This window comes from Gymnoscopelus microlampas, assembly GCF_963454915.1.
Source record: "Gymnoscopelus microlampas genome assembly, chromosome: 2".
NCBI lineage: Eukaryota > Metazoa > Chordata > Actinopteri > Myctophiformes > Myctophidae > Gymnoscopelus > Gymnoscopelus microlampas.
This window is the reverse complement of record NC_139939.1, coordinates 1065001-1079327: the sequence shown is the minus strand read 5'-3', so window position 1 is coordinate 1079327 and position 14327 is coordinate 1065001. Positions and strand designations below refer to the sequence as shown.

Sequence of the window (14327 nt, the reverse complement as noted above, 5' to 3'; positions counted from 1 at the left end):
CCCCCGCAAAGTCATGTGGGGACCCCCCTGGGGGTCCCGACCCACAGGTTGAGAACCACTTCTCTAAAGCTGCAGCGTGTCTGGTTTTAGTATTCAGGATTCCATTGGTTATAGATGACGATCAGAAACACCATGACTGTTGTTACATAGAAAATGAAGAACGCTCTGTTGATTGTCGTGGCCATTCTGCTCCAGTAACCAGGCCGGCCTCCATCTTCCTTGCTCTTAAAGAACAAATGCACATTCTTCTCCAGATCTCTCAACTCATCCAGGATCACCCGTAATCCATGGGATTCCTCTTTGAGATTAGTGTCCTGAAACAGATAGATATTAGTGTTTTTAAAGGATATTTCACTTTAAAGCAATTCTTCTCATTTTAACATCTACTCTGGCTTTTGTTTGAACCCCAGACAGTTTTTAAGTTGCTTGATTCAAAATGCAGATATTTGATATACATTTTATTAGACCTATAAACTCATTGTAAGTTCAAACTCTATTCTAACCATGTCAGATTCATTGAAAACACAAGTCCTTGGTTCTGGTGACTGATATTGTCCATCTGAGGGGGTCATGTTTTTTCAATAACTTTTTCATATACTAGACCGAGCTCTGTGTCAGCCTGTCTGTCTGTCTGTATATCTACATATTGAATCAAGCAATTAAACAAGTATCTGGGGTGCACAAAAAAGCCTGAGATGATGATATGTGTAAGAGTAGTTTAGTCGTTTGACATTTGCTTTTTGGGCCAACTGATTGTAATAGACACTTCATTGGTCTTATGACGGGATGCGTGAGACACTGTTGTTTTCCTGCATAGTGCAGGACTTTGTAGAGGTTTTACTTCTGTATACTGTTGCTCTGTATTGTTGATGCTTGCTGTTTTTCTTTTTGCTTTGTATCGCTGTACACGACAGTGTTTATATTTTCCTTACTCTTTACCTGTAACTCTGTAACCTCCTGCCTCTGGGTGACTGAATAGACCCCTTAACAGACGATGTCACACTGATAAGAACCAGTATGCGTGCAACCAGTATGTGCGCAATGAAACCCATTCTATCAGGTCTCGCTAGGACGTGCCTCACCAGCCAACACACAAGAGGGGGTTGGGGTGTGCTGAAACCAGCGCACCCCAAAACAACAGGTTGGGAATTGATTGCGTGAAACAATCACTTGTGCGTCCAGTCTCAATGTTAGAAACAAATAATTGGTCTATTTCCACCGCAGGATAATAAAGGTATCTATCTATCTAACAATTAAAGTAAGACAATCCTTATTATTTGACCAAATGGTTACTTTACTAAGTTGTTTATTTAGATGGGACAGCGCATAATGAACAGTTCATAATACACCAGATTTAGCAAATGCACATTTCCACCCGTAGCCCCCAATGTTTTGTTTTTGTACAGTACACTACACACATGTACAAACACCATGGTGACATCATGCTAACCTCTCCAGCCGCATTCTGAAGCTCATGTGTGTCTCCCTCATCGCCACCAGGGACATTGTAAAAGCATGGACACCACTTACATCTCATCTCTGCAATGACACACAGTCCATATTATGAGTTATACTGTATGATTCACAATATTAAAGGTAGGGTGAATGATATTTTTTTGTCAAAACAAGACATTTTTCAAAAGGTTAAAGCACTATTTTCTGATAGTATGCATGGCTATCGATGTTTGTTCAATAACAGAAAGGTCACAAAGGAGTGTCTGCTAAATGACTGAATCATAATTGTACAGCAATGGTCTCACCTCTGTGGCCTTGGGCCTTGTCCTCCTTCAGGTTGTGGTCTTTGTCCGTCTCTGTCTTCTGGCGGACAGAGTCCTTTTCCAACAGATACGTCACCAGAATGGTCTCCAGCAGACTTAGCAGCATCAGAGCAAAGCTCCCACAGCAGTACATTGCTGTGAGCAGGACACAATTTGGTGAGTGTACGTCTAAATACATTGTCTACAATACATCTAATCATACTCATCATCAATCATTGTGAGCTTGTAGATCTGCTATTTTCAAAAGATTTGTATATATTTGAAAACTTCTAATTTTGATACCAATACTTTTGTACTTTTACTCAAGTGGATTTAGAATTCCGGACTTTGAAAGTAGAGTATTTCTACATTGCGGTATTGATACTTTTACTAACGTTTTTTACTTTTTTACTTTTTACTTATATTAAAGTATATTTCACTTTTTAAACAAAAATAAATAAATTTGTTAAATAAAAAAAGTAATTGAAAAAACAGGGTCTCCTCACGTATTTGAAGGACAATATCAGTCACCAGAACCAAGGATGGGTGTTTCTGATGGATCTAACATGGTTAAAATGGAGTTTGAAGTTACAATGGGTTTGGATAGGAAGGGGGCGTGTCTGATACAATTAATATCAAATATCTAAATACTAAATCAAGCAACTCAAAAACGGTCCGGGGGGCTCATATAAGCCTGTATAGACGATAAAATGACCAAAAGTTTTTTTGAAAGTGAAATATCCCTTTAAGTTAAACAACAACACATTTTGAGTACTTATTCCATTACTGACAGGGACCCCCATACAAGATTTGAGTTGTGAAATGTTTCAAAAAACATTTTCAGATTGACAGTGATGCTTCGGGGGGCCACAGCCCAAATCCCATGAGCCTTTATTTACCTATGATGGGCATTCTGTTGGACGTGGCGGGCAGGATCTCGTTGAGAATCAGCTGTAAAACGGTGACGGCGAGCAGCACGGTGACCTTGAAGCTCAGCTTCTCGCCGCTGCCGTCCGAGATCAGGAAAGACGCCATGTCCAGACACAGGAAGAACAAGACGGGCAACAGGAAGTTGACGATGTAGAGGACGGCCTTCCTCTTCATAGTGACCTATGATAGGAGACGTTAGAAGGTCAGCCTATAAAAAGACAGCTCAGATATGACAAGTGCAAGTGTAGCCATTTGCATTAAATTGTAGAAAACACCCTAACCCACAGGTCTTCAACAGGGGGTCCGGGACCCCTAGGAGGTCCTCAGAGTTATGGGGGGCCGGCAAAATTTGATATATCTTTTTTTTACATTAACCACTTGAAGCCGAGCATTCCTATTGTGGGGGGCACATTCACAGAGAATAGCAGATATGGCTATTTTCCGTGAAGAGGTTTGGTGTAGAAGGAAAAAAGAGCGAACCAAGTACAGAGCAAAGGTCAAGTTTACTAAGTGTTGAGGGTTTAAAGTGGATTAACAGGAATCTAACATGTTAAAAGAAAAGACAATGTGTAAACAAACAAACAATAAAACATTAACTTTACACAACACTGCGCTATGAGCTTGTAGATCTGCTATTTTGAATAGCCAAAGTAAAAAGAGGTTTAAAGTGGTTCAAATCATTGTGACGCTATATATGAACACATTTAGCTGGGGAGCCCCTGGAACCCCCCCAAGGACCCCTGGGGGTCCCCGAACCAATGCTTTTGTATGATAGTTACCGTGTAGACAATCATCTGGGGTCTGAGGCCTGTCTCGTTGACTTCCATGAAGGAGAAGTCTTCAAACATCCAGTCGTACTCCTCCCTAATCATCATGGTGGTTATGAATCTGATGTCTTCGTTGTCAACGGATGTCTTGAGCTTCAGCTGATCGGCTGGTGAAGGAACGGAGAATGAAACAACAAGGTAATCATTGGTGGAAAGTAACTAAGTACTTTTTATTAAAGGTAGCGTAAGTGATTTTCTTTGGTTAATATAAGTGGTAAATAGCTCTATATTCTGATAGTACTCATTGCAATAGAGTGTTTGTTCAGTAAAAGGAGTCTCCTTGTCTCTCCAGCTCTTTATAAAACCACCCGATCTACTATGAATCACCCCATGCAATGGAAAGGAATTGCTCCAAATGTTCCCATTCAATGGGGTGGAATTGTACAATCTCTGCAACCCCGCTCACCCAGGTTACCGAAATTACTCCTAAAACCCCATTTAATGGAAAGTCTTCTCCATTGGCTGTTCTCTCGGACACCCCGCCCACCTCTTTCAGACTCGGGTTACAAAAATTACTGCAGAAGTCCCATTTAATGGTATTGAGAGGTTGCCATGGCAACATGGGCTAATATTGCGGTGGTTTTAAATGCATTTTGATTATATAACATTTATATTGTCACATTTATAATTTCTTTTTTATTTTCCCGTCCTTCAGTGAATTTATATGATTTTTTTTTATAATGTATTTATTTATTCATTCTTTAATTTATTTTTTGCTGACCGAAATTGCGTTGCCATTGTGTTTAATTATTAATTATTTAATGATATTGATAATGTAATTTGGGCCATCGTGTTTATTCATTATTAAATGATAAAAATCAGTTTATTTGTTAAGTTTGGTAAGGGAGGGGTGTGGTGGATTGCTCCATTTACAACGCTAACATAAACGATCAGATTTCAAATATGAAGTGCTTAACTAAAGGCCACGGATGTTACAATTGTGTACGTTCCAGCTTGAGTACCCATATCTTCCGTATTGTTCAATAAAAAGCCTTTTAATCCGATCGACGGCCATTTTCTCCGTCTTTTCATCAGCTTTCAACTATGCGATCCTATCGGTTGGGAGGTGTATTGCACATTATAACTATGCGAAAATGGCCGACGATCGGATTAAAATGCTTTTTATCCAACAATACGGAAGATATGGGTACTCATGCTGAAACGTCGGCATGTATAACATCCTGGGCATTTAGGTAAGCACTTCATATTTGAAATCTGTACGTTTGTGTAGACGTTACAGTTGTAAATTGAGCAATTCATCACACCAGGTTGAAGAATGTCCATGACCGTCATCTTTCAGGCCTACCGCTGATAACCATTAGCACATTGTCTCAAAGTGGGGTCCGGGGACCCCCAGGGGTACTTGAGGGGGTTCCAGGGGGTCCCCAGCTAAATGATGGACAGGGACCAAATGGACCCTTATGGGTCTGTAACTCTGAGAGTGTACAAATGTAACCAAATGGACCCTAACAGGTCCATTTGGTTCCATTTGTACACTCTCAGAGTTAAATGAACATTGATTTTACAATATGAAAGTGGGTCCCAGAGACCTACATGCCATTAAATGGGGGTCCGTAGCCTAATGCATGTCAAACTGGGGGTCCTTGAAATTAAAATGGTTGAAATCACTGCTAGAGAGCCGTAAAAATCTTCTCTTATGGGGGTCCCTGGCTTATCATTTCAAATGGGGGTCCGCGGTCTAATAAGTGTCTATTTGGGGGTCCTTGGCACGAAAAAGTTTGAGAACCATTGCATTAGCACATGAAGTCAATTCATTGTTTAATTTCAAATAAGTTTAATTTCACTTATACCACTTCATTCTGTTGATGTTTCTATTTTACTGCTACAGCAATTCATCACAAGGCTTTTTCTTTACTATTTAGCATAAATATAGTCCTGGTTATTAATCCCTAACGCCCTAAAAAGTCCAAACGGGACTATGTGGTTTGCGCATGTGCAAAGGAACGTTCAACATGGTGTGGTGGGTGTGGTGGGGATTGCTCCATTTACAACGCTAACGTCCAGGTCATAAACGATCAGATTTCAAATATGAAGTGCTTAACTAAAGGCCATGGATGTTAAAATGGTGTACGTTCCAGCTTGAGTACCCATATCTTCAGTATTGTTCAATAAAAAGCCTTTTAATCCGATCGACGGCCATTTTCTCCGTCTTTTCATCAGCTTTCAACTATGCGATCCTATCGGTTGGGAGGTGTATTGCACATTATAACTCTATACGAAAATGGCAGCCAATCGGATTAAAATGCTTTTTATTGAACAACACGGAATATACGGGTATTTTTGAGGGATCGTACATAATTGTAACGTCCGTGGCCATGGGGTAAGCACTTTATAGTTGAAATCTAGACGTTTATGTAGATGTACGGGCCGTAAATGGAAAAAGTGCAAACATCAGGTTGAAGTGTCATGATATGAAACCTATCTATCTATCTATCTACATTGGACTGACACAACGTGAGCTAAGAGACGTGGTTTAAATGCAACATAACACACATCACCACCCAAACAAACCTGGAAATATTCTGTGCATTTTCATATTTTGTTGATCATTTTTCGATAAGTGTTTGTTGAGAACGAGAGATTTGTTTAACTTTTCCAACCCCGTGACGTCACGTCAGATTACTTCCGCATTCCGCGTGTTCGTACTCATGTCTCTGTCAGTGTCAATAAAGATCTGACAAAACAAATCTTTTATGATCTATCTAAACGTTCAAATGTTTTAAAAAGGTGCTGACCCTATGGCCACGGATGTTACAATTATGTGCGGGCCCTTAAAAGTACCCGTATCTTCCGTATTGTTTAATAAAAAGCATTTTAATCTGATTGGTGGCCATTTTATCAGAGAGTTGTAATGTTGCGTGAGTGCAGTACACCTTTCAACCCATAGGGTCAGGTGAAAACATATGGAGAAAATGGCCAGCAATTGGATTAAAAGGCTTTTTATTGAACATTACAAAAGATAGAGGTACTTTTGAGAACCCATACATGATTTTAACATCTGTGGCCATGAGTTAATAATTTTATATTTAAAGTGTGAAGATTTATGTTGATGTACAGGCTGTAAATGCAGAAGTGCAAACACTTCTAAACTAAACTAAAGTTTCGCCATGACTGCCATAATGTATTATGGTTTCCAAGTGCTATACTGCCACCGGACATAAACATTAAAACATTAAAACAGATCAAATAATTGCTGTTTGTGGTTCTATAGGGCCTTGGTGTAAAGTAACTAAGTACATTTACTCAAGTACTGTACTTAAGTACAATTTTGAGGTATTTTTACTTTACTGGAGTATTTCCCAATTCTCAGTACTTTAAACGAAATGATGCAACGCTGATATCGCTTTTGTAATGCATTTTATAATATTTAAGGCACCCCGTGTGTATTGTATTCCAATAATAATAATAATAATAATAAGGGTAATAATAATCATAATAATAATAATGTAATTATAGAGCAGTAACACACTGAAATAATAAGGGTAATAATAATAATAATAAGGGTAATAATTGAATGTAGAGCAGTAACACACTGGAATGTAATGTATAGAGCAGTAACACACTGGAATAATAATAATAATAATAACAATAGAAGTGGTGTACACGGAAGGCAGTTCTAATGGAAAAAACTATGACCCGTGTACGGACTAGTGCCGGTGAACACGGCAGCGATCATCTCCCATAGTTGCTATGGAGCGTGAACACTCGCGACTGCTATTCGTGTACACTGTCTGTGCCAACTACATTTTCTCAATGGGGGGCAGCAGAGAGCCTTAGTCAGTCATTCAATCAATCAATCAATCAATCTATCAATCAATCAATCAATGCCAACAAGTAGAAATGTGCTCTGTGTACACGGCGTGTACACCTCCCACATTATGCTATGGGAAACGCCGTTTCTGATCATGTGACCTCCCGGGACGCTGTTTCTGGGCGGGGTCTCGCCAAATTCGTCCCACGTAACCCCCCCCGCCCCCCCCGATATACCCTCTTGAGTCTAGGCTAGCCTCAATCAATCTATCAATCAATCAATCAATGCCAACAAGTAGAAATGTGCTCTGTGTACACGGCGTGTACACCTCCCACATTATGCTATGGGAAACGCCGTTTCTGATCATGTGACCTCCCGGGACGCTGTTTCTGGGCGGGGTCTCGCCAAATTCGTCCCACGTAACCCCCCCCGCCCCCCCCGATAGACCCTCTTGAGTCTAGGCTAGCCTCAATCAATCTATCAATCAATCAATCAATGCCAACAAGTAGAAATGTGCTCTGTGTACACGGCGTGTACACCTCCCACATTATGCTATGGGAAACGCCGTTTCTGATCATGTGACCTCCCGGGACGCTGTTTCTGGGCGGGGTCTCGCCTAATTCGTCCCAGGTACCCCCCCCCCGCCCCCCCCGATAGACCCTCTTGAGTCTAGGCTAGCCTCAATCAACCTATCAATCAATCAATCAATGCCAACAAGTAGAAATGTGCTCTGTGTACACGGCGTGTACACCTCCCACATTATGCTATGGGAAACGCCGTTTCTGATCATGTGACCTCCCGGGACGCTGTTTCTGGGCGGGGTCTCGCCAAATTCGTCCCACGTACCCCCCCGACAGACCCTCTTGAGTCTAGGCTAGCCTCAATCAATCTATCAATCAATCAATCAATGCCAACAAGTAGAAATGTGCTCTGTGTACACGGCGTGTACACCTCCCACATTATGCTATGGGAAACGCCGTTTCTGATCATGTGACCTCCCGGGACGCTGTTTCTGGGCGGGGTCTCGCCAAATTCGTCCCACGTACCCCCCCCCCCGCCCCCCCCGATAGACCCTCTTGAGTCTAGGCTAGCCTCAATCAATCTATCAATCAATCAATCAATGCCAACAAGTAGAAATGTGCTCTGTGTACACGGCGTGTACACCTCCCACATTATGCTATGGGAAACGTTGTTTCTGATCATGTGACCTCCCGGGACGCTGTTTCTGGGCGGGGTCTCGCCAAATTCGTCCCACGTACCCCCACCCGCCCCCCCCCGATAGACCCTCTTGAGTCTAGGCTAGCCTCAATCAATCTATCAATCAATCAATCAATGCCAACAAGTAGAAATGTGCTCTGTGTACACGGCGTGTACACCTCCCACATTATGCTATGGGAAATGCCGTTTCTGATCATGTGACCTCCCGGGACGCTGTTTCTGGGCGGGGTCTCGCCAAATTCGTCCCACGTACCCCCCCCCGCCCCCCCCGATAGACCCTCTTGAGTCTAGGCTAGCCTCAATCAATCTATCAATCAATCAATCAATGCCAACAAGTAGAAATGTGCTCTGTGTACACGGCGTGTACACCTCCCACATTATGCTATGGGAAACGTTGTTTCTGATCATGTGACCTCCCGGGACGCTGTTTCTGGGCGGGGTCTCGCCAAATTCGTCCCACGTACCCCCACCCGCCCCCCCCCGATAGACCCTCTTGAGTCTAGGCTAGCCTCAATCAATCTATCAATCAATCAATCAATGCCAACAAGTAGAAATGTGCTCTGTGTACACTGCGTGTACACCTCCCACATTATGCTATGGGAAACGCCGTTTCTGATCATGTGACCTCCCGGGACGCTGTTTCTGGGCGGGGTCTCGCCAAATTCGTCCCACGTACCCCCCCCCGCCCCCCCCCGATAGACCCTCTTGAGTCTAGGCTAGCCTCAATCAATCTATCAATCAATCAATCAATGCCAACAAGTAGAAATGTGCTCTGTGTACACGGCGTGTACACCTCCCACATTATGCTATGGGAAACGCCGTTTCTGATCATGTGACCTCCCGGGACGCTGTTTCTGGGCGGGGTCTCGCCAAATTCGTCCCACGTACCCCCCCCCGCCCCCCCCGATAGACCCTCTTGAGTCTAGGCTAGCCTCAATCAATCTATCAATCAATCAATCAATGCCAACAAGTAGAAATGTGCTCTGTGTACACGGCGTGTACACCTCCCACATTATGCTATGGGAAACGCCGTTTCTGATCATGTGACCTCCCGGGACGCTGTTTCTGGGCGGGGTCTCGCCAAATTCGTCCCACGTACCCCCCCCGCCCCCCCCGATAGACCCTCTTGAGTCTAGGCTAGCCTCAATCAATCTATCAATCAATCAATCAATGCCAACAAGTAGAAATGTGCTCTGTGTACACGGCGTGTACACCTCCCACATTATGCTATGGGAAACGCCGTTTCTGATCATGTGACCTCCCGGGACGCTGTTTCTGGGCGGGGTCTCGCCAAATTCGTCCTACGTACCCCCCCCCGCCCCCCCCGATAGACCCTCTTGAGTCTAGGCTAGCCTCAATCAATCTATCAATCAATCAATCAATGCCAACAAGTAGAAATGTGCTCTGTGTACACGGCGTGTACACCTCCCACATTATGCTATGGGAAACGCCGTTTCTGATCATGTGACCTCCCGGGACGCTGTTTCTGGGCGGGGTCTCGCCTAATTCGTCCCACGTACCCCCCCCCCGCCCCCCCCGATAGACCCTCTTGAGTCTAGGCTAGCCTCAATCAATCTATCAATCAATCAATCAATGCCAACAAGTAGAAATGTGCTCTGTGTACACGGCGTGTACACCTCCCACATTATGCTATGGGAAACGCCGTTTCTGATCATGTGACCTCCCGGGACGCTGTTTCTGGGCGGGGTCTCGCCAAATTCGTCCCACGTACCCCCCCGACAGACCCTCTTGAGTCTAGGCTAGCCTCAATCAATCTATCAATCAATCAATCAATGCCAACAAGTAGAAATGTGCTCTGTGTACACGGCGTGTACACCTCCCACATTATGCTATGGGAAACGCCGTTTCTGATCATGTGACCTCCCGGGACGCTGTTTCTGGGCGGAGTCTCGCCAAATTCGTCCCACGTACCCCCCCCCCCCGCCCCCCCCGATAGACCCTCTTGAGTCTAGGCTAGCCTCAATCAATCTATCAATCAATCAATCAATGCCAACAAGTAGAAATGTGCTCTGTGTACACGGCGTGTACACCTCCCACATTATGCTATGGGAAACGTTGTTTCTGATCATGTGACCTCCCGGGACGCTGTTTCTGGGCGGGGTCTCGCCAAATTCGTCCCACGTACCCCCACCCGCCCCCCCCCCGATAGACCCTCTTGAGTCTAGGCTAGCCTCAATCAATCTATCAATCAATCAATCAATGCCAACAAGTAGAAATGTGCTCTGTGTACACGGCGTGTACACCTCCCACATTATGCTATGGGAAATGCCGTTTCTGATCATGTGACCTCCCGGGACGCTGTTTCTGGGCGGGGTCTCGCCAAATTCGTCCCACGTACCCCCCCCCGCCCCCCCCGATAGACCCTCTTGAGTCTAGGCTAGCCTCAATCAATCTATCAATCAATCAATCAATGCCAACAAGTAGAAATGTGCTCTGTGTACACGGCGTGTACACCTCCCACATTATGCTATGGGAAACGTTGTTTCTGATCATGTGACCTCCCGGGACGCTGTTTCTGGGCGGGGTCTCGCCAAATTCGTCCCACGTACCCCCACCCGCCCCCCCCCGATAGACCCTCTTGAGTCTAGGCTAGCCTCAATCAATCTATCAATCAATCAATCAATGCCAACAAGTAGAAATGTGCTCTGTGTACACTGCGTGTACACCTCCCACATTATGCTATGGGAAACGCCGTTTCTGATCATGTGACCTCCCGGGACGCTGTTTCTGGGCGGGGTCTCGCCAAATTCGTCCCACGTACCCCCCCCCGCCCCCCCCCGATAGACCCTCTTGAGTCTAGGCTAGCCTCAATCAATCTATCAATCAATCAATCAATGCCAACAAGTAGAAATGTGCTCTGTGTACACGGCGTGTACACCTCCCACATTATGCTATGGGAAACGCCGTTTCTGATCATGTGACCTCCCGGGACGCTGTTTCTGGGCGGGGTCTCGCCAAATTCGTCCCACGTACCCCCCCCCGCCCCCCCCGATAGACCCTCTTGAGTCTAGGCTAGCCTCAATCAATCTATCAATCAATCAATCAATGCCAACAAGTAGAAATGTGCTCTGTGTACACGGCGTGTACACCTCCCACATTATGCTATGGGAAACGCCGTTTCTGATCATGTGACCTCCCGGGACGCTGTTTCTGGGCGGGGTCTCGCCAAATTCGTCCCACGTACCCCCCCCGCCCCCCCCGATAGACCCTCTTGAGTCTAGGCTAGCCTCAATCAATCTATCAATCAATCAATCAATGCCAACAAGTAGAAATGTGCTCTGTGTACACGGCGTGTACACCTCCCACATTATGCTATGGGAAACGCCGTTTCTGATCATGTGACCTCCCGGGACGCTGTTTCTGGGCGGGGTCTCGCCAAATTCGTCCTACGTACCCCCCCCCGCCCCCCCCGATAGACCCTCTTGAGTCTAGGCTAGCCTCAATCAATCTATCAATCAATCAATCAATGCCAACAAGTAGAAATGTGCTCTGTGTACACGGCGTGTACACCTCCCACATTATGCTATGGGAAACGCCGTTTCTGATCATGTGACCTCCCGGGACGCTGTTTCTGGGCGGGGTCTCGCCAAATTCGTCCCACGTACCCCCCCCCGCCCCCCCCGATAGACCCTCTTGAGTCTAGGCTAGCCTCAATCAATCTATCAATCAATCAATCAATGCCAACAAGTAGAAATGTGCTATAACATATACGTATATGTATATGTATATGTATATGTACATGTGACACTGATAAAGCTCAAAGGTCAGCAAAAAGACTGCAAAGGTCAACCCTGGTTATGTCGAATGGTGGGTTACATCAATAATCTACAACTTTTCAATAAGAAGTTATAGATTTTTGAAATAGTTCAAAGTTAAGCTTTTCTCACATTTTTCAAAAATATTTTTTTTTAATTAAAAAACACGTTTTCAGACTCAGAAGAGGACGCTGAATCGAATGGGCTAGGTCTCGATTTTTTCTGACCCTTAGAAAGTGGTTTAAACAAGCAATAACGTTTAGTAAACTTGAAGCTTTTTTCACAAACATATTATTATTTTAGTTTGACCCTTCCACCCTCTTATTTATATGATATTGAGTCGAATGGTAGGTTACATCAATATTCTAGAATTGTTTAATAAGAAGTTATAGATTTTTGAAATAGTTCAAAGTTTAGCTTTTCTCACATTTTTTAAAAATATTTTATTTTTAAATTAAAAAACATCTTTTCAGACTCAAAAAAAGACGCTGAATTGAATGGGATAGGTCTCGATTTTCTAGGACCTTGGGAAATACAAACGGTCACCAAAAAGATTGGACGTTGACTTTTGTATAAAAAACTGATTTTGTTGAGCACAAAATCTGTAACTAATCACTCCAGATATTTTTTTTAAATCCGAAACTTCTCTCAATCCATATTGAGAGTAAGCCGGATTTTTTGGCACCGGCCCTGATTTTTTCTGACACTGATAAAGCTCAAAGTTCAGCGAAAAGACTGCAAAGGTCAACCCTCGTTACATTTTTAGAAATTGTATTTTTTTTCGAGACTCTGGCTTTAGACTAATGTGATGGCGCTGATTCCAAATATGCAAGTTTCTTTTTTCTCGGACAACAGGAAGTGCCTCAAAAGGCCACTTCCTGGTTGGTTTTAGGGTGTTCCAAGCCTGTGATTTCTCCGATATATTTTTTTTCCAAATCTACACGTAAAGTAATGCTAAAATTTGAAATAATCAAACCCTAATATCAAATCATGATTTAATTATCCCTTAATTGGCTATGGTTACGGCTTTGCTATCTCGCTCAATATCTCAAATACGATAAGGACTTAGGGTCCACTTTTTGGATATGTTGTAGAGCTGGCTGAGACGCACATTTGGATGTCTTGTTTGTCCCGTTACGACACATTTCTATTTCTGACTTTGTCCTTTGATATGGTCTTAAGATATAAGACTCTATGTGCCTTCTGAAAGTGTAGGAGGTCAACTTAGGAGTGTCGTACCGGGACAAACAAGACATCCACACGTGCGCCTTGGCGAGCTGTACAACATATCCGAAAGGTGGATTCTAAAAATGCATAAATTTCGAGATATATCGTTTTATTGCGTGTAATAACTTGACATTTGACCCTAGCCAATTAAGGAGAATGGTAAGGCCGTGTGCGAGGAGAGTTATATGGGCGCGTTCGGGGCGACGCGCTGACCCAGAAACAGGTGTCCAATTTTGTTTTTACTCCTTTCAAACAGTTTTTCACTATTATCTCGGCCCCTAGGCTCTATGAGGCTATAAAAGACAGTACGTTACTGTGGCTCATGCAAAACTATGGCTCGTGAACACACAAGCTATGGCCGGTGTACACAGTGGTTACTCCCTATGGTCTGAGTATCTACAGGGCTGACAAGGGACTAGTAAAGTCTAATAGAGAGTATTAGAGTCTGCTAAAGCCTAGTACACTCTAGTCTAGCCTAGTCCAGCCTGTTCCATGCTAGTATGACCTATACCACCCTCCCCATGTCTGTTCTCCCAACAGGCTAACTTTACTAGTCTCGGGTGCACTGTACTGTACTGTACTGTACTGTACTGTACTGTACTGTACTGTACTGTACTGTACTGTACTGTACTGTACTGTACTAGACTCTACTGGTCTCTAATAGGCTGTTTTAAGCTCTAGTAGGCTTTGCTGGGCTCTATGAGGGTATAAAAGATAGTACTTTACTGTGGCTCATGCAAAACTATGGCTCGTGAACACACAAGCTATGGCCCGTGTACACAGTGGTTACTCCCTATGGTCTGAGTATCTACAGGGCTGA

General features: G+C 43.9%; 1 protein-coding gene across 1 annotated transcript in view; it reads right to left on the bottom strand.

The window, feature by feature from the left end:
• Positions 1-1734: 1734 nt before the first annotated feature.
• Positions 1735-14327, bottom strand: part of LOC311063768 (5-hydroxytryptamine receptor 3A-like) — a gene marked incomplete at its 3' end in the record, with an annotated part of 40345 nt that continues 27752 nt past the window's right edge. Inside the window, exons 5-7 of the mRNA XM_084083369.1 lie at positions 3467-3621; positions 2657-2867; positions 1735-1913 (exon numbers count right to left, since the gene is read on the bottom strand). Coding sequence (XP_083939495.1) covers positions 1735-1913; positions 2657-2867; positions 3467-3621 — 545 coding nt within the window. The remainder of the gene's footprint in view (positions 1914-2656; positions 2868-3466; positions 3622-14327) is intronic.